The sequence below is a fragment of the Ipomoea nil genome, unplaced genomic scaffold (assembly GCF_001879475.1).
Source record: "Ipomoea nil cultivar Tokyo-kokei standard unplaced genomic scaffold, Asagao_1.1 scaffold2826, whole genome shotgun sequence".
NCBI classification, from domain to species: domain Eukaryota; kingdom Viridiplantae; phylum Streptophyta; class Magnoliopsida; order Solanales; family Convolvulaceae; genus Ipomoea; species Ipomoea nil.
The window spans coordinates 948,355-975,793 of NW_017619254.1; the positions used below are offsets into that span (position 1 = coordinate 948,355).

The 27,439-nt window shown below is 33.0% G+C and overlaps 2 protein-coding genes across 2 annotated transcripts; one reads left to right on the forward strand and one right to left on the reverse strand.

Moving 5' to 3' along the window:
- The first annotated feature begins 16,048 nt into the window (after positions 1-16,048).
- Positions 16,049-16,905, forward strand: LOC109158695 (pathogenesis-related genes transcriptional activator PTI5-like). The gene has a single exon (XM_019306590.1). The coding sequence runs from the start codon at positions 16,175-16,177 to the stop codon at positions 16,637-16,639; it is 465 nt and encodes a 154-aa protein (XP_019162135.1). The 5' UTR covers positions 16,049-16,174; the 3' UTR covers positions 16,640-16,905.
- A 292-nt stretch (positions 16,906-17,197) lies between these two features.
- On the reverse strand, positions 17,198-18,008 carry LOC109158850 (ethylene-responsive transcription factor ERF105). Its single transcript, XM_019306742.1, has one exon. It carries the CDS (start codon positions 17,921-17,923, stop codon positions 17,213-17,215), a length of 711 nt encoding a protein of 236 aa, XP_019162287.1. The 5' UTR covers positions 17,924-18,008; the 3' UTR covers positions 17,198-17,212.
- Positions 18,009-27,439: the final 9,431 nt, after the last annotated feature.

Genomic DNA, 27,439 nt, shown 5'->3' on the forward strand with positions numbered 1-27,439 from the left:
TGTAAGTAGTGCTTGGTTAGGGGTTTTTGCAATCTGCCAGAACAGTCCCTTGAGAACCTTCCCTCTGTGAGTCTTACTCCAATTGGCATGGACATGCCTAGCACAATTTCTATGCTCACAACCAGGGAATAATTCCTGAATTACATTAGATAACCCCTGCAAATATTGAAGACAGATTATATATTGAATGCAATAAACAGATTATATAAACCAGATAATATAAGCAGATTAGTCAGTGATGATGAGCAGCAAACAGATTTTCCTTTAGTCAGTGATGATGAGCAGCAAACAGATCTTCCATTTATTATTTACTTCTATTCTTTGAGACCTTTATAATGTGTGTGGAAAGAAATATACTTCACATACAAAATGAAAACTTCTACAGTAGCAGCAGTGTCACTAACAAGGATGTCTGCTTAGTGAGGATTGTTCCATTGATTAAAGAAAACTAGAAGGGTAATTGGAGCTGCTAAACTACAAAAAAAGAACACTTCAATCTGTTTTGTAGGTCTAATGGCAGATTAAAGAAAGCATATTACAGATTATAGAAACCAGATTACAGATCATATAAAACAGATTATAGAAACCAGAATGCAGAAACCATAAACATAATTACCTTCTGCTGATCACTCATTAAAGTCCATTGAGTGTTGTCCTCAATCTCCAAGTCAGTCTTCAAAAGCTTTAGAAACCAACTCCATGATGAGTTATTCTCAATCTCTACCACAGCCCATGCAATTCGGTACATTTGATTGTTCCCATCTCTGCCCACAGCTGATAGGATCTCACCTTTCAATTTACCTTTCAGAAAGCAGTCATCCAGTCCAATAAACCTTCTACAACCCCCTAGAAAACCCTTCTTGATTGCATTGAAACACACATATATCCTCTGAAATATCACGGGTGAATTAGGAACAGTGGTAGTTGTTGCAATCTTCACAGTAGAGCCTGGGTTAGAATCCAAACATTCTTGTGCATAATCCCTAAGTATTTTAAACTGGCTCTCATACCCTATGTCAAGCTTCTTCAAAATCCCAGTAATTGCCCTTCTACACATACTAATAGTGACATTGAGGTTCAACTCAGACTTTATATCTTTGCTCAACTCAGAATACCCAATAGTTGGATTCTGCCTAACCTTGTCTTCATATTTCCATTCCAACCATTTTTGACTAACAATGCCTAAGGTAAATTGAGTGTTGCATTTATGATCCAAATTAATAGCTTTCAACTGAAAACACTTTGTTCTTTCCTCCCACCCTGCACTCACATGGAATTCACATCCCTTTCCAAGACATTCCACTCTAACATACTTTAAACTATTCTTCTTCCAAAATAAATCCCTCTTGGTGTGTATAGCATAACTTATCATGGCAAGTTTGAACTGCACATTATCATCAAAATACATGCCTATTTCAAGAAAGGGTGGATCAGATTTAGCATTGTATTTAGGGTACTTATCATTGTACCTTGATTGAACCTCATTCCCATCATCATTATCCAAGTCTTCTTCAACAGTTGGTGGATCTTGTGAATCATAGTACACTGAATCTACTTCATCTATTACAGGATTTTCAGCTTGTGGTATAGGTTCAGCTTGTATTCCTATTTTCCTTTTCCTCTTATCTTGACCCTCATTGCCACTACTTATATGCTCACTGCCACTACTTATATGCTCACTGTCACTCCCAACATCATAATCACCATCTGCTTCACTCCCTTCTTCCTCACCAAGTTCTTCATCTTCTCCTTCCACTTCCTCACCCAATACTTCATCTTCTGAAGCTTCTGCCCCTAATCTCTCACCCAATATATCAGCTTCTGCCTCCCCCTCCTCACCCACTAATCCAGCTACATTCCCATCATCCTCAGGCCCAGGTAAACATAAACCAACCACCTCAGGCTCATCTACCCCATGCTCAACATATATCTCAACCTTTTTATTTTCACGAGCAATCTGAGCTAAATGTAGACTACTAGCATCATTATTTAACAGTTTTAAAGCTGTAAAGGGTTCAGAGGTCAACTTATAGGTAAGTGAGACTATTTTGCCATACCTTTGGGATGCTATATATTTCATTAAGTGGGGATAGCATATTAAGTCAGGGTCCAAATCCACTACCTCTATCTCACCATTCACATATTTAAACCTAGGGGATTTGACAAAATTACCACCATGATGAATGATTAAATCCACAGTATCAGTCATCCTGACAAAAAAGAAATGCAAAACACACTTTAAACACTTTACACTATACAAACTAGAGCAGCAATACAATATGCACTTTATACTTTATCAATTTACACTTTACACTAAACAAACTAGAGCATGGATGGTATCAATTTACACTTTACACTTCACATGCATATTTAACCTTAACAGTTTACTAGAATAATGCAGAGAACATATTTAAACTTAACAGTTTTGAAGTATACTTATTAGTACATCACAGTATAATTGCAGGATGATTTAAGTCCAATGGAAATCAGTTTGTTATTTGTTATTCCCCTAAATCTGTATGTGACAAAATTGGTCCCCCACCCAGCATCATATTCAAAGCATATAAAGTAGGACCCCACTGCATCACAGTATATACATACATATATTCAAAGCATATGGTCCCCCACCCAGCATCATATTCAAAGCATATATAGTAGGACCCCACCCCACTGCATCACAGTATATACAAACATATATTCAAAGCATATGGTCCCCCACCCAGCATCATATTCAAAGCATATATAGTAGCCCCACCCCACTGCATCACAGTATATACAAACATATATTCACAACAACATTGAAAGAGTGTTCTACATACCTGACTCGGTTTGAGGTTTGAAACTGATTTCCAATCTTCTTTCCAGTCTTCTCGGTTCAGTTCCTCGCTTCTCGGATTAGGGATTTACGGTGTCGAATAACAAATTCAGATTAGGGCTTAGGGCTTAAGCTAGGCGATTTGGGTTTGCGATTTCGGATATCGGTTTGCGATTAAGCATTTGGTATCAAGTCACCATTTGGGATTGCGATTCTGATTTTGAGAAGGAGATTTTCAGACATTCAAAGGGAGTGCGATTATGATTTTTAGGTTTATTTCGCCTATATTATTACATTAAAGAGATGAATGGATGCCACATCAATACACGTCTCTGCCACATATACTAAATACGACACGTCGCACCCAAGTCAGCGCCACATCACCAACTTATAACCTTTAACTTGAGGGTAACCTGTAAAAAATGCTAGGTGAACAATTTTTTTTGGTTTGAGAATCGAATAAACACTTATATAAGTTTAGGGTGCGGGATGACATTTCGTAGTTGGTTCATGGTGCTATTTGGCACTTGAGCCTTTTTTTTTTGTCAAATCGTATTAAAATTTCGGGAATCACTATATTATTATTATTATTATTATTATTATTATTATTATTATTATTATTATTATTATTATTATTATTATTATTATTATTATTATTATTATTATTATTATTATTATTATTATTATTATTATTATTATTATTATATTATTATTATTATTATTATTATTATTATTATTATTATTATTATTATTATTATTATTATTATTATTATTATTATTATTATTTATTATTATTATTATTATTATTATTATTATTATTATTATTATTATTATTATTATTATTATTATTATTATTATTATTATTATTATTTATTATTATTATTATTATTATTATTATTATTATTATTATTATTATTATTATTATTATTATTATTATTATTATTATTATTATTATTATTATTATTATTATTATTATTATTATTATTATTATTATTATTATTATTATTATTATTATTATTATTATTATTATTATTATTATTATTATTATTATTATTATTATTATTATTATTATTATTATTATTATTATTATTTTATTATTATTATTATTATTATTATTATTATTATTATTATTATTATTATTATTATTATTATTATTATTATTATTATTATTATTATTATTATTATTATTATTATTTATTATTATTATTATTATTATTATTATTATTATTATTATTATTATTATTATTATTATTATTATTATTATTATTATTATTATTATTATTATTATTATTATTATTATTATTATTATTATTATTATTATTATTATTATTATTATTATTATTATTATTATTATTATTATTATTATTATTTATTATTATTATTATTATTATTATTATTATTATATTATTATTATTATTATTATTATTATTTATTATTATATATTATTATTATTATTATTATTATTATTATTATTATTATTATTATTATTATTATTATTATTATTATTATTATTATTATTATTATTATATTATTATTATTATTATTATTATTATTATTATTATTATTATTATTATTATTATTATTATTATTATTATTATTATTATTATTATTATTATTATTATTATTATTATTATTATTATTATTATTATTATTATTATTATTATTATTATTATTATTATTATTATTATATTATTATTATTATTATTATTATTATTATTATTATTATTATTATTATTATTATTATTATTATTATTATTATTATTATTATTATTATTATTATTATTATTATTATTATTATTATTATTATTATTATTATTATTATTATTATTATTATTATTATTATTATTATTATTATTATTATTATTATTATTATTATTATTATTATTATTATTATTATTATTATTATTATTATTATTATTATTATTATTATTATTATTATATTATTATTATTATTATTATTATTATTATTATTATTATTATTATTATTATTATTATTATTATTATTATTATTATTATTATTATTATTATATTATTATTATTATTATTATTATTATTATTATTATTATTATTATTATTATTATTATTATTATTATTATTATTATTATTATTTATTATTATTATTATTATTATTATTATTATTATTATTATTATTATTATTATTATTATTATTATTATTATTATTATTATTATTATTATTATTATTATTATTATTATTATTATTATTATTATTATTATTATTATTATTTATTATTATTATTATTATTATTATTATTATTATTATTATTATTATTATTATTATTATTATTATTATTATTATTATTATTATTATTATTATTATTATTATTATTATTATTATTATTATTATTATTATTATTATTATTATTATTATTATTATTATTATTATTATTATTATTATTATTATTATTATTATTATTATTATTATTATTATTATTATTATTATTATTATTTATTATTATTATTATTATTATTATTATTATTATTATTATTATTATTATTATTATTATTATTATTATTATTATTTATTATTATTATTATTATTATTATTATTATTATTATTATTATTATTATTATTATTATTATTATTATTATTATTATTATTATTATTATTTTATTATTATTATTATTATTATTATTATTATTATTATTATTATTATTATTATTATTATTATTATTATTATTATTATTATTATTATTATTATTATTATTATTTTTTTTATTATTTTTTTTATTATTATTTATTATTATTATTATTATTATTATTATTATTATTATTATTATTATTATTATTATTATTATTATTATTATTATTGTATCCCATTTCCCTACTACTATAAGACTTCATATTTGGCCCTAATTGTGCTGGTAGAGTTTGATAATTATTTGGGGAAGACTTGACCTAAAACACTCCTTTATAACATGACAAACATGCATGTTGGTCAATTTTACAATTACATTAACACTTATCAATTGTCCAAAACTTTTTTGTTAATATTTGTTTTTTTTTTTACAAGTAGTACTACATATAACTCCTATATTTTTCTACAATCTTCCATTCTTGATGTGTCATTATGTTATTAGACTTTTTTAATATTTAATTATTAACTAAATTCATTTTTAATTAGTTGTATGGTAATTCAAAAACATCTAATGAATGAAAATCACATCAAAAGAGTAACTTCAAAATATTTTCCTTTTTTATTTCTTTTTGAATTAGCTAGCCTATAGGAATGATGATCAATAGTTATGTTGTGCAACCGAATGCACCATGCCTGGTGCATACGATGCAAAACGACATCGTTTTGACTAAAAATGTGCGTCCCACTTAAAAAAAAAAAAAAAAAAAAATCAGGTTCGATTCTCGGCAATAGTATTATTGTGGATATATACTTATGAATTTCTGGATATATAGTTATGAATTTATGGATATTTAGTTCATTCATTGTGGATATTTAGTTCAATCATTGTGGATATTTAGTTCATTCATTGTGGATATTTAGTTCATTCATTGTGAATTTTTACTTTATTCATTCAGTGTGGATATATAGTTATGAATTTATGGATATATAAAAATGCTATTGTCGGGAATCAAACATGATTTCTTTTTTAAGTGGAACGCGCTTTTTAACCATTAAGTGCACAGCATAATTTGCAAATGATGATAGCATTGATAAATAAAGCCCAAAATGTGTTGAAAGAAGTAGCAGATCTGTTAATAAATGGGCCAACCGCTGAATATCCTTCGGCCCATACTAAATCTGGAACACATATATTTTACTATTGTATATAGGAAGTTGGAATATTCTCTATATTAAAAAAAAAAAAAAAAAAAAAAAGAAATTGTGATTTTAGTTCCTCAATTTTCATTGCTAGCGCTTTTAATTTCTAACTTTTTACATTGCAATATACATTCATAAATCTTCAAAAAAGTTATAATTTTAACTCTGAACAAACAAAACTATTAAATTCTATTAAAATTTTACTTAGTACATGGTATTTTAGTATTTTTTAATATTTTTTCTTTAATTATAATCTTGTTTAGTCTTGATATTTTATTTGTAAAATAAAAAATATGATTTTAACATGGCCTTTAGAGAAAATAAGGACAATGTGCCACAATTGAAAAGGAAAATTTTAACGAATAATGTTGTCAGATCCCTATTTTGCAGATGATCGAAATACCAAAACTGGCAATGTTATAAAGAGCAAAGATAACAAGATTTTAAAATATTCATATACTAAGTAAACTTTTAATAGAGTTTAATAAATTTGTTGCTCTAGGGATTAACATTGCAACTTTTTGAAGAGTTAAGGGTGTATATTGACATATGGTAAGAAATTAGGAACTAAAATTGCTTGTAATGAACAATTGAGAGTTACATTTTTCCAAAAAAAAAAAAAAAGTTAAATCCTTTTCCTTTAAACATTCTTTTTTTTTTTTTTTTTGGTAGGGTTTTCCTCTAAACATTCTAATACTAGATTAGTTAAACCCTAATATCTCTTGCCTCCTACTCCAATTTCAACACCCCCTCCCATCCTTGTTTCTTCTTCTTCTTCTTCTTCTTCTTCTTCTTGTCTTTCTTCGATCTATTTAAAATTTCTGTAGAAGTAAAAAAGAGTTGTTTCGTTTAATCACAAGCCATAAATTTGAGTTTTTTCTTCGATGGAGGCCTAAAAGATTTGTTCTGGGGGCCATAGAAACAAGAATTATGGAGAAGAATAAGGAGGATGAAGCAAGCAATTCGCCTGCATGCGCTGCATGCAGGCATCAAAGAAAACAGTGCAAAGCAAAGGAGTGCGTTATCTGGCCACACTTCCCGTCCGATCGGATGGAAGAGTTCCTGGCGGTTCAAAGAGTTTTCGGCATAGCCAATGTGACAAAGATGATGAGAGAGCTGGGCAATGATGAACGCGCCGCCGCCGCTGCCGCCGCCTCCCTCCTGTGGGAGGCCAAGAGTTGGACGGAGGATCCCGTCCACGGACCTCTCCGGAAATTCACCCGCTTAGAACAAGAGCTTAACGCCTTGAAAGCCTCAGTGTTCCAATACCAACCTGCCGCCATGGATGCTGCTGTAAATACTAGTTTGGTGCCTATGGGTGATAATAATATTCTCCCACAGGAAGTTAAACAAAGCTTAGTGATCAGTAATGGCGGTTTTCCTCACCCTTACCCTGCTAATTTCGGACATCAATGGCCGTCTGCTTCTCCAGAAATCATACCCAGCTGTCTACAATTACCTCAACAACAACCTCCGACGATTAATCCTCCCATTCCTGGTCTGATCAGAGGAGACGGATATGTCGGAACTATGTATTCTTCTCCCTCCGATCTTCCGGTTAGAGACATTGATGACTTTCTTGGAACAATTTTTTCGACTTCTGATGACGTTGGAACAAGTTTTAACCGTCTTTCTCGTTCTGATGTTAGAGGAGAAGAGAATTGTGGAACAAAATTTTCAACTTCTTCCAATCTTCCGATTAGAAGAGAAGATAGGATTGGAACAAGTTTTAATAGTCTTTCTGGTTTTAATGTTAGAGGAGATGAAGATAATGTTGGAACACAGTTTACAAGTTCTGTCAATCTTCCGGTTAAGAGAGATGGTGTTCCTCCAGCATTTGGTCAACAACATTCGAGGAACTCTAACCCACATGATGTTCGAGGTAGACATTAATTATAACCTCCATATGCTTACTAGCTACTAGCATTTTTTAATGAAAAAAAGTGTCAATTAGAATTTATATTTTTTTTTACAATTCGGTGGAGGCATTGTTGACTCTTTGTGTTTTATTAGGTTGAGAAAGTTGAACAAATACTACAATGTAATACAGTTAGTAGTATTCAAAAAAAAAAAGTTATTGAACTATTGAACATGCAATTGATATGCAATTGAGATATTTTTTTAATTTCTTTTAGACGGAATACAATCATATTGCTTATATAGTATGTACTAAGAGTTTTCTAGTTTCATATGGTAGGTTAGTTGTGAGAAGAAAGTAAAATATTTCAACTTAAATTACATTAAATGAAATTAAAAAAAAAATGTCCCATGTTTTACTTGTTTTATGGTCCAATGGTACACTTTTTGTAATGGTTCATAACTCTTTATTATTTAAGAACTTTTTTCTTTTTTAAGAAATGACAATGTATTTACTTATTTGTTTTTTGACTTTTGTCGAGCCTAGAGTAGCTAGTAGTGTAAATTGTAAAATGTGGTTTGGGTCATGCCAACGCACATTCCAATCTGATCTAAATTTGCATGGCCCACCATAATTCTGAGCCCATGAGTGTTTGGGTTGGGCCATCCTAGTAGGATTTATATGGCAAATTATTGATCTATACACAATGTTGTGTGAATCATTACAAAAAATGCATTATTCGTGCATTAAATGTACATTATACAAAATAATGTACTTTCTACGAATATAATGTACATTTTTAATATACTAAAAATAAATTATTTATGTACTGAATTTATATTATTTGATAGTATGGTCCATACAATAATAATTGAATTTATATGGCATCACTACTTATAAATTTATTTATGTACTTATTGTTTCAATATGTTTTTGTGTAATAGTCAACAAATAATACAGAAAATAATAAATCAAACTTGTGAACTTTTGTTACAAGAATCATGCTCCACCTATTTGGATTTTCATGTTTCACCTCCTCAGCCACTCCATTCAAGGCTATTTGCTTATTGTTATAAGAGGATATTCATCAAGCTATATAGCCTGAAGACCAAGCAGGATTGCTCTAGGAATATTTGATTCCTTTGTACGTACATATGTAATAGTGTTGTTGTCGGGTCAACAGAGTGTAGCTGCAAATTTTCTAGAATTTACCCAGTGCGGGGTTTGGTTGGGTGTTGATCTATACTTTTGACACATGATGGAGATGGCTAATATTTTTTATGCCCTTATTGTTTTCTTAGAACACCTTCTCTGATCCTTTCTTTAATTTCTACGCATGTTTGTTGCTATTTGGCTTTAGAATGAAGAACATTTCTTCTTAGTTCTCCTTGAATAGATTGAACCTGCTGGCTTCTCTACCTTAGTTTTAGCTGCAGTTCTTGAACCATGAACATCTGGTTGGCGGACTATGAATTAACTATTTTATCTCACTGTTGTAAGCAAACTCAACTTGTGTAACTAAGTGCAAAATCCCATTTTCCTGACTTGTTCAACAAATGTAATTACCAAAACCTATTAAGTTCAACCACAAATGTAAACCAACTATAGCTAACTGCCTTTAATTAATAAAAACATACAGAAAAGTGAGTTGAATTCAAATGAAAACAATCTTGTAAGAGCATCCACAACAATAGATTTTAGAGGTTTTTGTAGAAGAAAAAATTGGGTGTAGGTTTTTGGTCTAATGGGGTGGAGTTTTTTGATAATTTTTTCTCTTGCAAATAATGATTTTTTGTGAGACGTATTAGTTAAGAAAATTGGATGATGATATCGGGTCGCCTATGCATGTGGCCCATGTGACAGCTAGGCGCGTAATTGTAATTTTTTTTTGTCAGCATTTTTTTTTCTTTTTTCTTTTTTTACTTCTCCCTTCCATCTCTTTTTTTTTTTCTTTTTTGAACAAAAACGAGAAACTTTCATTAATAATTCAGAAAACCGGAGATACAAGTAGGCGGGATAACAACCCACTCTCCCGAGACAGCCGAAGAACCAGTTGCCCGTGCTAACTCATGAGCCACTCGGTTCGCTGATCTCATGACATGGCGAACACATACATCCCCAATGTCATTTGCAATGGACAGACATTGCTTAATAATTAAACCTGTATACGAATAATCAGATAAACAAGAATTGAAAGCGGTACAGAAATTTAAACAGTCAGTTTCCACAACAATATGATGGTATTGCGATCCTTTTAGCCATGAGAGCGCCTCCTTCACCGCAATCACCTCCGCCGTGAAAGCATCCCTTGCGCCCGCAATATAACTTCCCTTCGCTGCCACGAAAATGCCGGCATGGTCCCGTAAAACAGCACCATACCCTATACCGTTTGCGAAGATCGCGGCATCGACGTTGCATTTCAAAACTCCTCGTGCTGGTGGACTCCATTGTTCCAGAGTTTTCGCACTCCCCTCGCGTCCTGCGTTACTGTAACCAGCTTGCCACATAGATCGGAATTTCTGCACCTGATCACGCATCATGTTGGGAGCTGGCGGAATGTTACGCCACACAAACGCATTCCTCGTAGACCAGACCACCTCAAAGATAGCTGCCAACGTTAATTGCATATCCTTGTCTGAACCCCCCAGGACGGATTCCATAAACATAGGCAACGATCGATTCTGTATAATAGCATGCTGTCCCCATAACTCCGCTGCGTACCAACAGTCTCCGAAGAGATGTTCTGCCGTCTCGGATGCATGCCCACACATTGGGCAACCCCCACCTATCCACACCTGCTTCATTTTGAGATTTTCACGGACTGGAATCACCCCCCGAGCACAACGCCATAATAAAGTTTTCACCTTTGGAGGAACCGGCAAAGACCATAATGTTTTCCAAGACTGGAAACCCACACCCGTGATATCGTGACCTTCACCGTTCATTAACTGTCGATAACCATGCTTCGCCATATACTTACCCCTTATGTCCCCAACCCAGCGCCATGAATCATTAAAAGCGCAGTTGACGGGCGTAGCCAAGATTCGTTGAATATCCTCGTCCACAAACAAAGCTTGAATGATGTCTCTGTCCCAATTACCCTCGGCATCTAGCAAGCCGTTAACAGTGGCCTCTTTCAGTTCTTCAATACAAGGCGTGTGTATGGATGGATTAGAGTTGTCTGAAAGCCAACCCCAACCCCAAATCTTTGTGTCTGCCCCATCCCCAATCCGGCGAGCTATCCCCATCCTCAGAATATCTTGCCCTGCGAGAATGCTACGCCACAGGAAGCTGGGATTGCTTCCCACACGTGCATCCAAAAAACCAGTACCTGGAAAATATTTAGCCTTTAAAAGTCGACTAACCAGTGATTCAGGATGTATGAGAATACGCCACCCTTGCTTTGCAAGTAAGGCTAGGTTAAACTCGTGTAATCTTTTAAACCCCAAACCACCGAAAGCTTTTGGAGTACACAATCGGGACCAACTCAGCCAATGGATCCCTCTACTCCCTGTACCCCCACTTCCCCACCAGTAACGATTTAGGCATTTTTCTATCGTGTCACAAGTCCTCCTAGGTAGGAGGAAAGTGGACATGGTAAAAATGGGAAGAGATTGGCCAATGCTTTTGATGAGAACCTCTTTACCTGCCCGGGATAGGAGCTTATGTTGCCACATCCCAATGCGTCCACGTAATTTATCCTCAATATATTTGAAAGTGGATATCTTATTCCGACCTATCACCGATGGGAGGCCCAAATACTTGCCCAGGTCATCCGCAATTTTAACCCCAATGCAACTCGAGATTTGTTCACAGATAGTTGGAGAGGTATTAAGGCTAAAGACAGCATTTGACTTATCAAGATTGATCAATTGGCCCGAAGCTGTACAATACATATCCAGGCATTCTTTAATTTTTAATGCTTCAGATTGTAAGGCCCTGAAAAACAGAAGACTATCATCAGCAAAAAAGAGGTGGGTGACTGCCGGGGCCCCCCGAGCCACCCGTACCCCATGTATGTCACCACGGGCTTCCGCCTGTTGTAACAGAATGGATAGACCTTCAGCACACAGGATAAAAAGGTACGGGGATAACGGGTCACCCTGTCTTATCCCCCTCGACGGGCACACTGTCCCAATGCCCTCACCGTTAACCTAGATTGTGTAACTTACTGTTGAAACACAATGCATCAACATTTGCGTCCATTCGCGCTCATAGCCTAAGGCTTCCAACATCCCTTCCAAAAAACCCCATTCCATCCGGTCATAGGCCTTCGCCATGTCCAGTTTCAACGCCGTCCACCCCAAAATCCCACTCGTTTTTCTTCTGAGGTAGTGACCAATTTCCCCAGCTATAATGATATTATCAGTTAAAAGTCTTTCTGGGACAAAGGCGCTTTGAGATTGTGAAACCACTGTCTCCAAAGTTCCTTTTAGACGGTTAGCCAGCATCTTGGCTAGCACTTTGTATGTTACATTACAAAGTGCGATCGGACGCAAATCAGACACTTTCTCAGGGGTCTTTTTCTTGGGAAGTAATACAACATTCGCAGTATTAAAACCCGGCGGGAAAGCCCTGTGTGTTATACAATTAAGGATAAAAACCGACAGGTCATGTCCTAAAACCGGCCAGAAATGTTGGTAAAAAGCCGGGGACATGCCATCAGGGCCCGGCGCCTTGTCCGGTGCCATGGAAAAAAGAGCCAATTTCACCTCGGCCATCGTAAACGGTTTTAACAGGGAGATATTCATCTCATCCGTTACCCGTTTCTGGACTCAATGAAAAATGTCCGAATTAGTATTACTTGAGCGAAAGATGCAATCAAAATACCTCAGGATTTTGGTGTGCATAGTTGACCCTTCTTTCCAATAGTCATCTTGGCCTTTGATGCGTTGCAGGTAATTATTTTTACGGCGAATTGTGGCAGCCTTGTGGAAATATTTGGTGTTTGCATCACCGTGTTTCAACCATAATTGCTTTGCTCGTTGCCGCCAAAAAATTTCTTCTTGATGTAGCAGAATTTCCAATTCCTGCCGAAGAGCTATGTACTCGTTCACTGCCTGGGCGTCACGATCTTCCTTAAGTTCTGCGACTCAACTCCGTAGTAGTCGAATTCTATTGCCAAAAAACTTGTAGTGTTCCCCGCCCCATGTCCACAACTGTTGCCCGCAAACTATAATCCGATCCTGAAAATCCATGCCCAGAGAATGACGCCAGGCCTCCTCTACGACTTTTGCGCATCCCTCCTCAAGAAGCCAGGCTGCTTCAAATTTAAAACTACGCATGGCCTATTATCCACATCGATAAAGATGGCAGTATGATCCGATGAAACTGTGTGCAAATTCCTCACCATTGCATCTTCAAAAATTTCAGTCCATTCCATCGTTGCGACCGCTCTGTCTAGTCTCTCTTCCACCCACTCCGTTGTACCGTGTCCACGTTCCCATGTGAACCTGCCTCCCACCATTCCTAGATCATTGAGACGACAATCCCCGAGAGCATCATTGAATCCCTCGATAAGCGATTCAGGATGCGAATGTATGCCTCTCTTCTCCGGTAATCCTGCTATGTCGTTGAAATCTCCCACGACCAGCCATGGGAGAGTGTACTGATCATGAAGCCGCCGCAACAAGTCCCACGACTCATGACGATGAAGCCTGTCCGGGTGACCATAGAAGCCTGTTAGCCTCCATCTCGGCTTACCCGGGATATCAATCATCACATCAATATGGTGCATAGAGTAACTCAACAAAGTAACCGTGTCAGCGTCACGCCAGAGCAACACCAACCCACCACCTAAACCCACACGATCCACCCCAAACGCGCCTTCAAAACCCAGCTTTATACGAACCTCTTCTATCTTGCTGTTTACTGCCTTCGTTTCCAACAAAAAAAACAAAAATGGGCCGCTGTCTGGACACCATGCCCACTAATTCACGAACTGTCCGGGAGCCGCCCAATCCCCAGCAGTTCCAGCTTATAAGACTCATTGGTCATGGCAAGCCTGACCCTCCAGGCTCGCCACAAGCAGTTTTGTGTTTGGTTCCACCATTGTCACATCTCCATTGTCTGAGTTTCCCGCATCCCCTACTTCCTCTCTGCGACGCTTTAAATCACCTTGCAGCCCGCCATTCTCCTCCATAGCCAAAGTCGTGCGTGGAGCTGGACCGGCGTTCGGAATACTGGGAATTGCATCCATTTTAACCTGAGAAGACAACAACCATCTGGCGCCCACCGGCCGAACCTGCCTTCTTGAACCCGCCTTCATCCAAGAACCGAATGGAAACTCCTCCGGAGCAGTTCCCTCTTCGTAAACCCGCTTACAAAATTTGTCTATATGGCCAAGAACACCGCAGCAGAAACAGAACGTGCTCAGGCGTTCGTAGCGGAAGGAGATCCACTGAAAAGTGTCGTCCTTTCGCAACAGTTTCATTCTACGCTTCAGAGGGACATCGATCTGCATTTTCACTCGAATCCGGAAGAAACTCCGCCATGCGCCACCAAAATTGCCGGAATCAATGGCTACGAACATGCCTACATAATTTCCGATCCGTGTGAGGAACTCCGTAGTCGCAAACACTGCCGGTAAACCATGGACTTGAATCCAAAAAGAGACCGTATTCAGAACGACATCTTCTGGTTTCACATCCTTTGAGACCTTCTCGCAAATCAGCATACTGTTCTCAAAGGTCCATGGACCATCATCAAGGACCCTATTCAGATCCTTTGGGTGGGGGAATTGAAACAGAAACAACTCGTCCGTGAGCGGTGTGACCTGCATACCCATCACAGGCCTCCAGACTAAGGCCATGATTTGCTGCATATATTCGAATTTGATCGGACGTTCCGTCAGAAAACGGCCGACGAGATCATGAAGGACTGGTGCCTCAGTGCAAACCTGGATATCGGGTGCTTCCAGACCTGTAGCGTCTTCCTCGGCTAGGTGCATTGCCGCACATCGATCCTCGATTTGTCGCACGTCCATAGTGACACACGGGATACCAACAAACGCAAATAGCACTAAGATACGAAACTGATGTATTAGATCCATCGGAGGAAACCAGATATATAAATGCCCTAGAAATCTAGGTAGACACTCTCTCAGCTAATTGCTAAGAGAGGGGGCCACGATTAACAAGCACGAATCGGAAAAGTGATCGACGAAACCACGATCAAGAAATCACGATCGGAAGATGGAGATGAAGATTGACAGAACGTCGCGCGAGTTGCGGAGCATTTCTTTTTTTCTTTGATTTAATTAAGGTCCCTTCCATCTCTTTCTTAAATGGCACTACAAAAATTGCAAAAAATTAGCTTGGTTGAGGTTGGTCTAACAATGGTGTTTATTAGTTCCATGAACCTAGAAAAGTCAAAAGCAAAATTGTATGTACTTTTAGTGTGTTACGAACCCAGTGACGTTGTGTGCTTCTAGAATTCCATGCAGGAGATCAGATAGATGATGGCGTCTATATTAATTTCTCAGGATTTCTTGGATGGTCAAATACCTGAGGTCATTAAATAGTCCTTGTTTTTTTGAAAGGGAATAGTCCTTGTTAAATATCACAAGCACGTTTTTGACTCTCTGCAGCTTCCTGCTAGTTTCCTCGTACACAAAAATATTAGGTTGTCCCAATTTAAACAAGGCCGCCACCCCAACCGAAAACCACAAACTTCACAACCTTAATTTTTACGATAAGACCAGACATGGTTCCTGGTACCCAGAATGAGCTCCCCTTGAACGAAAACGACTCACAGGAGGTGGTTTTGTACCAGATCTTGAATGAAGCCGCCGCCACACTAAACTCCAGCCCCTTTTTGCAGCCCAGAAGCAGAGGAATCCCCCAGCAGAGCATCCTCCGCCCAACGCAGTCGATAGCCAAGAAGCATTACAGGGGCGTGCGGCGGCGGCCGTGGGGGAAATTCGCGGCGGAGATTCGCGACTCGGCCAGGCAGGGCGCTAGGGTGTGGCTGGGCACGTTCAACACGGCGGAAGAAGCCGCCTTGGCTTATGACCGGGCGGCTTTTCAAATGCGTGGCGCAAGGACACTCCTCAACTTCCCGGCCCACTTGGTGGAAGCGCCGCCGTCGTCTGTGCTTAGACTGCACTACCCATCCAACAGTTGCAGCAACGAAGCTTCGAGTGGCGGTACGGTGAATCCAAATACATAAAGAATTCTGTTCTCCTGGATTTTCCGACAAGTGGCCGCCGGAGATAGAACAGAGCTTACATGCATGAAATGTTTAGGAATCTTATAAAACATTATTATATATACAATATAATTTAATTTGCATATCATATCGTGTAAATTAAATCTCTAGCTTTCCATGTTTCTCGTTTACTTTTCTTCCATTTCTCGATCTATTGGATGGATGGGAATTGGTTGTCTTGTTGTTTCTCGGATGAACATTTTGAATTTCGCATTGGTTTCTTACTACTTTTCTTCTTTCCAAAAGCACATTTTGAAAAGTTTAATGAAACAATTGATTGATAAATCAAAAGGAAAAGGAATTGAAGATATATACTTAGTGGTCGTTGGTAGGCACAAACACACTAATTTGTGAAAGTATATACAATTAATAATACTAATGGCAGGAATACCTAAACCTGGTAACAACTGTTCAAACATATATATTCTATAGGAGCATAACTATCACAAATACAGAGAGATAATATGTCAACCACATATATCCTTAATAGTAACTTCTTGGGTGTCAGATTGTGGGTAAGAATTCTTAAATCTGTCACGAAATTAACAATAAATGTTCTAGATAATCACTTCCAAGGTCTTGAAACTCCACTACATCTGTGAAACTAGTCTCAAGAGTTTCTTCCAAGCGTGTTTGGGGCTGCATCTTCTGGGCAGGTTGTGTAATCATGCATGAAGAATCCTCAAATATATCCCATTCCCTGCTAACCCTTTTCCTTGAATCGCAAGTAATCTCGCCATATCCAAAACAAGAACCAATAAAGCTGCAATTAGCTGATGATAATTCATTCTGGTTGCAGCAAGTCCCACGGGCATCATCAACTGTACTTTGAAGAGGGAAGTTCAAGTAAGCTTTAGGGCCTCTAATTCTCAAAGCAGCCTTGTCATAAGCCATGGCAGCTTCTTCTGCCGTGTCAAATGTCCCAAGCCAAACCCTAGCTCCTTTTCTCGATGAATCTCTTATCTCCGCCGCGTATTTCCCCCACGGCCGTCTCCTCACGCCTCTGTAGTGCCTCCTCCTCACCACCTCCTTCTCCACCTTCACCCTTTCCGGTGAACTCTTTGGACCACCATTAATGGAAGTTTGCAGCTCTTCAAGACTTGGAAGCCTGTGTAGAATTCCATCCCAATTTTCATACTCGTATTGGGATTCCTTTGATTCATTCTTGGCTATGAAGTTTGCCCAGACATTCTCTAGGATTGCGTCCGATGATGCTGATTCCTGTTCTCTCTCAACACTGCCCATCTTCTCAAATCAACACTCGTGCACAGAAAAGAAAAAAAAAATTGAAGGTTATATATATCGTAATACATATACGTATATATATATATATATATATATATATATATATATATATATATACATATCATATGATCTACAATATAATATAGGTTAGGTTTGATTATTGCTTTATCCTGATTTATGATTGGATGCCAATAGGAAACTTTATGTTGAAAATTATGACTAAGCTAAATTCAAAGGATGAAACTAAAATCAAGGCATTAAGAAAGGTGTTTAGCTTGCAATTTTCAAGAAAATACGCGGATTTATACATGCATTGCTTACTAAGAAGCTAGGATTAATAACTTTAATGCATTTTATATTTGAAGATCCTCCCTGTACTTAATGATGAATGGCCCAAGGTATAGTAACAAGAAAAGATCAGATATACCCGATGTATCTGGGAATTGTTGTTTACAAGTAATTAGTTTTTTATTTCACACACTAATCCTATCCCTTGTAGTTTTATATAATTGAGATTATAAATTTTGATATGATGTTAGTCCACAAATTAAGAGAAAAGAGGATGGGTTATAAGTGTGGAGAATACATAATCACAAAATCTTTAAGATAAGTAGTGATCAAAAATAGATTTGTACAGGTGAAGTTTAATTCTAAAATGGATCGTTATTGAAATGGTTTTCAGTGATATGTAATTGTATTTGGTACTATTAAAATTATTTTTTAATAATACCAGTCGAATGATTTCACATTATACCATGTATAATCACGATATTATTAAAAAAGTAAAAATGTTTCAAATAGTACTTATACACTTTATGATCATATACTTGGTACAGTTATGTACTAGTAAAGACTATTTCAATATTACACAAATGTCATTGTGATTTAGTGGACGACATTGTTAATTACCAATCGGCAGGATAGGCTTTCCCTAAATTTTAAATATTAACACAAATATTTAGAAGGTTGTAAGTTCGAGCCTCAGTGGAGGCCTTATTGGCTCTTTGTGTTTCAGTAGGTTGAGAAAGTATATGAATAAATACTAAATTGTAATAGAGCTAGTAGCATTCAAAAAAAAAAATATTAACACAAATATTTCTATAATATAAGGTCAAGATTAAAGTTAGCCAAATACCCTAAATTTTCAAAAAAAAATAAAAAAAATTGCAAGTTTTATTAAAATGACGTACATCTTAAAGATTGAAATAGTAAACTTCACTCATGTGTGATAATCTACAAGTCATACTAAAATGACCTTATATAACAGGTTCAATCAAGAAAATGAAATCAAATTCATGACTTTCAAATATAATAATCACGTTCCATCCATTTATCATAATTTATTTTTTTTCTATCAAAATTTTGTAAACATTTTCTTATTTTTCTAAGTTTGGTTGACTAAAAAAAAAAACAGAGAGTGCAGAGGTAGGTTCATCGGATTTTAGGTTTTGAAGTTGAAAAGCCAAAACATAATGTCGTAAATGTAAAAATACGTAAAGGTGTTGCGGGATTTGTGGGTTTGATTGAATAGTTTGACTGTTAGATGGTGGTGCGGATTTGGAAGCCACACGTACGCTTCGCCGTATAAGAATAATAATAATACTTCGATCCACTTCGATCTTGACGTTCAAGTGTCTTAAGTAGGAAGCAATACCTGAGTTTATGCCATTCCAGCAATTAGGATATGCTATTTGTAGCTCGCATGGGCTTAGTTCAATGGTTCAATGGACAGTATTTGAGGGAAGAAACTAAGGTTTGAACTTTTATAGCGGCAGTGTGAAGATTATGTCTAAAGTGGACTTTTAATTTCAACAAATTTGATACTCGAATTGTTTAAAATTTCGTTAATTAAACCTTTTATCAGAAACTAAAATGGTGATTTCTATATTTTTAAAATTTCATCAATTTAATCGCTAAAAGGATGTAATTGACGAATTTTTAAATAATTCGATGATTAAATTTGTTAAATTGAAAACTGTAGACTATATTAACAGTTAGGAAACAATTGAGTGATTAAAATGGTGACTTATTGAGTTAAGTGTAACACTATAACGAGATCAATATATTAGCTTATAGTGGTGGAGTTAAAAAATTACATTAGGGGACAAAGGCAATGTATTGTAACGATGACATCTGATTTATTCCACCAATAAATGTTTGGGAAAATGGCACTTTTTCCCCCTGAGTTATATATCTATAGCATTTTTCTCCCTGAATTATTGAAGTGGCTATTTTCCCCCCTGAAATGTTAAATAGACATATTTACCCTTAAAATAAATATTTCATTTATTTTTTTCTCCAACAAATTATGACTATAATTTGGTTCAAACCAAACAAACACTATAGCAACCAAACCGAAATATTCCAATTACAATTTAGAATCGAAACCCGATATTTAGAGTTTATTAAAATCGTGAACCGGAACGGACGGTTCATGTTCCGAACTGGAAAAAATAAAATACATTTATTATTGAATTTAGACTATTTTAAAATAAAAATTAAAAATTTAAAATAAAGACAGTTCAAAATCACGAACCGGATCCGGAACCGCCGATTTACGGTTAAAGATTCAAAATTTTTATACATAATTTTAATAAATTGACATCTAAATATTGAGTTCTAGATCTGAATCATAACCGAAAATTTTTAATTTGATTGCTTTAGTGTCCGGTTCAGTTCAAACCGAACCGTGGTCATCCCTACGTATACACAATAATTTGTTGGAGAAGTAAAATAAATAAAATGTTTACTTTAAGGATATAAATGTCAATTTAATATATTAGGGGGGAAAAAGCATCACTTTTAGAACAATTGAGGGGGCTAATGTGCTTACCTAAATAATTGAGGGGCAAAAAGTGCTATAAGTATATAACTCAGGGGAAAAAAAAATGCTATTTTCCCTAAATGTTTTGTGACAATAAGTAATTAAATAAATTAATAATACTACTATATTTAAGATTTTATTTATTTGATTTAATTAGATTTTGCTTAATGAATTGTAATTAATAATATTTTACAAAATTTTGTCCAAGGGAAGAGGTTATTTTTTTACAGATATTATTAATTATTTATACATATAATAACAACAAAATGCACAGATATTAAAAAAAAAATATTGCAAAAAAAAAAAAAGGGCGTGGCACTGTTTAGCTTTAATTAGGAAGAAATCTACATAGTCGAATTTGGCAAATTATACTGTGAGCACGTGTCCACTTTGCAATGGTACGGTTTCATATTGTAGATTATTTTATTGCAGTATACACCGCCTTTACTGAGGCTCGATTTCATAACCTCCTATATAAGAGAGTCACTACATGCATGTCATCAAATGTTTATTCTTTTATGTCAAAAAGTATAGTTCACAGTCAAGACGCAATTTTATTTCTTATATATCAACATCACATTTTCGAGACACAGTGTTACACTTTGCCTTTCACCGACTTCTGCCCAACAATAGTCCTAACACCAATTGTTAGATTTGACCCTTCACCGACCTCCACCCAACAATTAACTTTGTCACAACCTTAATAATCATTCTTCATGACTCATGAGATCCCACTTAAAAAAAAAATTAAAAAAAAAAACTTCCATATGAGTTTTAATGAGCTGCGGCAATTAGTGATGATGGTTGGGGATGGGTCACGAATTGCCTTTTTGTGAAATTTTAATATATATAACGTCAATTCAATATTATCAAAATATGGATGGGCAAGTTGTATATGGCATTCGTGTCATCATTTTTTTTTTGTTTTTTTTTTGGGTGAATTGTAATTATAAGAGTGAAAATAGCGTTATCAATCACTATCCAGAGGGCTATAGATTAATGATCCCATGCATACCTACAGTAAACACCAAATACTTAAATATTGAAACAGATATTAAAATTAAGTTCATAACACCAGCTTGGGTTGGCTTATTTAGTTAGTTATTTTGTGTCCCACAAAAAATTATTAGCACATGGCGATGCCTAACTTCTAACAACAAACACAAAACATCTCCACACAATTTATAATAACTTCAATGATCAGTGAGTTAATATACAGTCTTTTAATTGAACAATCTTCTGTTGTATTTTGTTGGCCACGAGTTATGAGCTCTAAAAAAATTCGAGAATGTACTAGCTAGCAAAGACTATAGAGATCTGTGGACATAGCTAGTCAGCCACGCCTATAAAAATGGTCGGGTTAAACCCTCTAGTAGTCTTTAATTTTTTTTTTTTTTAAATCTTATCATGGTGTGATGCCATCCGTTCTGTGCATAAATTAACTTCCCAATGTATGTATGTAATAGAATATGTCCAATATGATTTCATTCTTTTTTTTTTTTTTCAATGTAGTATCTGTTCATATCTACTTTCTCAACATGTTGAAGCACAGAGAGTTAATACCACCACCCCCTTCCATTTGGAAGAGTCACTTCATACCACTATACTACAAGGTCATTGGCAATATAATTCCATTTTAAAATCTCTTTAATAGATATGAGCAAGTAAAATCTCTTTAACACACACACACACACACACACACACACACACACACATATATATATATATATATATATATATATATATATATATATATATATATATATATATATTTATTTAATTTCACTCTATTATAATAGCTGTTAGTGTTATTATTATTTCTGATAATTATTATGTTATATTATATAGTTGTTTAATATATGGTATTTAGAATAGCTGACATAGCTTGTTATATTAGTTAGGATTAGTTAGAGTTTTGTTATTGATAGACTCTGTACTCCTATTGTTGTGTTAATGATCAACAGCCTTTTCCAATCTGGTATCAGATAGGTTATCGGATCCTTTCCAAACCTCCACCGTACAATCTACCCCCTCCCACCCTATCTCCTCCGCCATGTCAACCAATTCTTCGGAGCACACTCCGTCGGCCGCCGGTGCCCCCTCATCGGCTGCCGCCAACCCTCTAGCTGGTGCACATCACTATGTCACCATGAAACTTACATCGAAAAACTTCTTATTTTGGCGGATGCAGCTCATTCCCTTCCTTCGTGGCCAAGAACTCTTGGGTTTTGTGGATGTTAGTCTTCCGTGCTCACCGGAGACAATCATCGGCGCTCCGTCGACAGGTGATTCCTCGACGACCACCACCGTAGCAGCAGCCACTCCAAACCCGACCTACCATGCCTGGGTTAAACAGGATCAAACGATCCTATATCTTTGTTGATCTCCTCCATGTCGGACGAGGTCCTTCATCTGGCTCTCGGAAGGCACACCTCCGCGGACATAGCTAACAACAAATCACTCTCAAGAACAATAGAATGGAAGCCTTTAACCAAACAAAGCTTTGGCCTTAACTAGAGGTTTCAAATTCGAATCCTAAGAATGTAGCTATTTTAAAACTCATGAGGAAAGTGTGTTATCATCTTTGAGGTCATACCTGACACGAACAAGATTAGTCTTAATGTGTAGTTAATTGACTTATTAAGGTAACTAGTACTCAGAGAAAAAAAAAAAAAAAAAAGCTTTGGCCTTCTTTCTACAATTTTTTTTTTTGTTTTATTTATATAAATAGTACAGTTCCCATCATTATCAAATTTAAGACCAATCTTTTTTAATTAACCTATAAATAGCACTACTTATTGCCGCATTGGGCAATTAATGGTGGGGATCTCAACATAAACACCGCTCCCGATTATTAGCTTTAATAATTTATTTTCTTGCACTGTTGCACCTAACACATCTACAGCATTAATTGGTCAGCTAGCTTGGTTGCTTTCAAATTTCAATGAAGCAATACTGAGTTGGTTCGAGAAGGAAATTTTTATTCAAAAAACGTATTCTCAGTTTTTTCAATTACGGTAATTCACAAAATTAAACGAATACATATTTTGTTTCCAAAAAAAACTAATACATATGACATTTACATTTTTCTTTAAATCAATATATTTTCTTTTCGAGGGTATTAAGTGCGTTTAAACATCAATTTTCTTAAACATAATAGATTCCAATGAGGTCCATTGTCTTTGGTGGGAATTCCAAATTTAGTCATTATTATTTTTGTCATTTAACATCCCAGACTATTGTTGGTCACTTTTAGTCTTTTCCAAATCAGAGGTTACCTAAAGTGTCCAAGAGTTTAACTCAATGAGAGGTTGCTCCCCCATTGCAGTTGATGAGACTCAATCCCGGGTCATGGTTGTCAATTTTACCCCTGTGACCAACTGAGTTGTCCGAACAATTATTTAGTTTTATAATTTGTAGGCTATATTAACAAATCTTTTCGGGTATTAAAAAAAAAAAAGGAAAAGAAAGTTAGCCCATTATTTCACATTCAATGTCAAATGTATGTACTGCTAAAAATGGGTTTCCTAAGTTTATTCATTTCCGATTGTGTTAAAGATCATACCCAACAAATGGATTCACACTGGATTTTTTGCTTTTTAGGTGAATTTTGATTCATCAATAATAATTATGTATTTTTTCTATATTTCATTTTTAAAATATGAACATAAATCTAATACAAATTTATTTTGTATAAAATATTAATTATTCTAATAATGGTAATAATGGTTTTTATATTAAAATAAAAGTATAAATTAAAATTTATAATAGTTATAGAAATTAATAACAATTATAATAAAAATATATAAATAAATAGATTTTAACTTCTAAATTATTATAATAAAAATAATAGCAAATTTTACTTTTAAATTAGTTTTAAATTATTGTGTCATTGTCATATTTAGTCATACTCTTTTTAATTTTATTTCATTACATCTGTGACTCTCTTTTTATTTAGTTTGCCGCAATTAGTCCTCTATTTAAATTTTCGTCATTCAAAATTTAACAAAGATAGCTAATATGTAATTTAATCATTCAACTTTCTTGCGCCAACATGTAATTTTTCTCTCTTTATTGTAAACTATTTTAATTGAATGGCAAAATTATATGTTAACTACCTTTATTAAATTGTAGAATGATATAAATTTGAATGGACTAATTGTGACAAGCAGATAAAAATCAAGTATGAAATAATTGGACAAAATTAAAATTAAAGTATAAGACTAAATGTGACAATGTCACAATAGTTGGTGACTAAATTTGAAATTTGCCTCTAAAAATAAATACATGAATTATAAATATAATATTTCTAAACTAAAGAAATTAATGGGAAAAATTACTCTTTTTTTTTAGGATGTGGGTAAAGAAATGTCAATGTTTTTATTATTTTGCTCAGCTTGAACCCACTCATATTAGGCATTGATAAATATAATAACTTTGAACTAAAGGAATTAAAGAAAATATCTTTCTTTTTAAAAAAAAAAAAAGGTTGTTAGACGGGCCAATATTTTTATTCTTTGGTTTGACTAAGCACAATCTATAGATGCAATAAGTCTAAACTAAAAATATTGAGAACACAAAAAACTTTAGGTATTTTTTAATTTTTTGGGTTATGGGCGGGATTGGACTAATATTTTTTATTGTTTGGCCATACTCATATTTTATTCGAAGAAGCTATATATTCCAGTCCGCGTAATTTTTTATTTTTATAATGCCACTGGCTCTATTACATTATAGTATCTTCAAACATACTTTCTCAAGTCTAATGAAACACATAGAGTCAACAAAACCTCCACTGAGGCTCGATCTCATGACCTTTTACATAAGAGCTGAGAGATTACTACATGTTATTTGAGCACAAGGTGTTTGACAATCGACGTAATTTTAAATATGAACAGTTTTGGAATATATAGCTTAGTTTCAATGTTCACACATGTACATAAAATATTTTCTCAAAAGATTGAATGTTCAACTCCAATAGTACATGAGAATCTAGTTCGTTAAATATGGGTATCAATTCTCTTTTCAAAAAAAAAAATATGGTATCAATTTCACGAAGAAAAAATAATCAAATTTATGTTGAAAACCTTTCTACCAATTCAAAAATCTCAAACGTACCAATGTACCATGTACCATTGTTCAGTTGGTCAGCCATATTTTATGACGGATAATAAATTTCAATTTTTAAAATCAAAACATTGAACATACAATCTCTTAATGTCTGGTGGAAATCCTGAGTATACCCAAAAAAATATATTCCAAAATGTCTCTTAATGTATTTTTTGATACAACATATAATATTTTTAATATTATAAAATTAATTCATTTTTTTAGTACTATACCTCTGGTACAATGTAGTATCTCTCCATGCATACTTTCTCAACCTATTCAAGTACAACGAGTTAATGCGCCCACTGAAATTTGAATATGTAACCTCCCATTTAAGAGAACCACAATCCGCTCCACCCCAAGGTCTTTGGCCTCATTATGTTTAATTAACTCTTACTATGCTCTACCAGAATTGATTTATCAACATTAGTTGTGGATTTATTCTTATGTCTCTGTCACAGCGGTACAATAACATTTAGTAGAATTCAAATAAAATTTTTCCTTTCAAAAAAAAAAAAAAGAATTCAAATAAAATTCAAGTGTTAGTTAGGAATTTATACTTCGATCGTTGTCACGTAGTAAATATTTTAGTTTGTCTGGCAGAGGACGTGCCACACAATTACAACATGTGTTTGAATCTTGTACGAAATTATTATTCTATGCAATACTAAATGAATACAATTACAACATAATTTTTATTTATTTAGGGCTAAGTTGTTTAATTGTATTCATTTAGATATTGTAATAATTTTCAATTTATTTATCAAATTATTATAATTATGTTGTCACGCTAATTATAGAATTAAAGAAAAAATGCTTACTATTTATATAAAAATATCTCTGTCTAGATAAGAAACCATATTTTGTATTGCTTATCAATTTTGGGTACGTGTAGTAATGTTGTTGCTCTAGTATGTCACTATGTCAGTGTCAGAAATATTTTAGTTATCAATTATTGTGATATTTTTATATTTAATAATATTTTTTATTTTATTTGCTTATTATTACAATTAGTTATTCTTTTAAAATTTTGTTTATATTCTTTAATAAATATGATTAAAATGTAATTATACTTTAGTCGTATTTATTGAAATAACAAAAATTTAAACAGAGAATTAATTGTGAAAAATTAAAGATGTAATGAGATAAAATTAAAAATAAATGAAATTAAATGTTGAAATCCTGCAATAGTTAATGAATAAAAATAGAATTTGTGCTTTTTCAAATAGGACGGTAGAACAGAAAATAATAAATATATTCACATAAAGTAAAACAGCGTTATGATTTTATTGAAATCGTTTTTTTTTTTTTTGTTAATTGCTTATTTATTTGTAATTTAGTCACTTACATGATAAATTATTATTTTTCTTAGAAAATTTTCTTTTACGATTGAACATTGGATGTAAAATGGCATTGTCATTGAAAATGCCATCTTAATTTTACATAATCAATTTTGCTCAGTTTGATACAATTGAATCCAAGAAGTTATATGTCTTTCATACCAAATACGCCGATCCGTATGTTATAATAATAATAATAATAATAATAATAATAATAATAATAATAATAATAATAATAATAAT

Excerpts from the sequence above, each read along its gene's own strand:
- LOC109158695 (XM_019306590.1), top strand. The coding sequence starts at position 16,175 with ATGGTTCCTGGTACCCAGAATGAGCTCCCCTTGAACGAAAACGACTCA.
- LOC109158850 (XM_019306742.1), bottom strand. The coding sequence starts at position 17,923 with ATGGGCAGTGTTGAGAGAGAACAGGAATCAGCATCATCGGACGCAATC.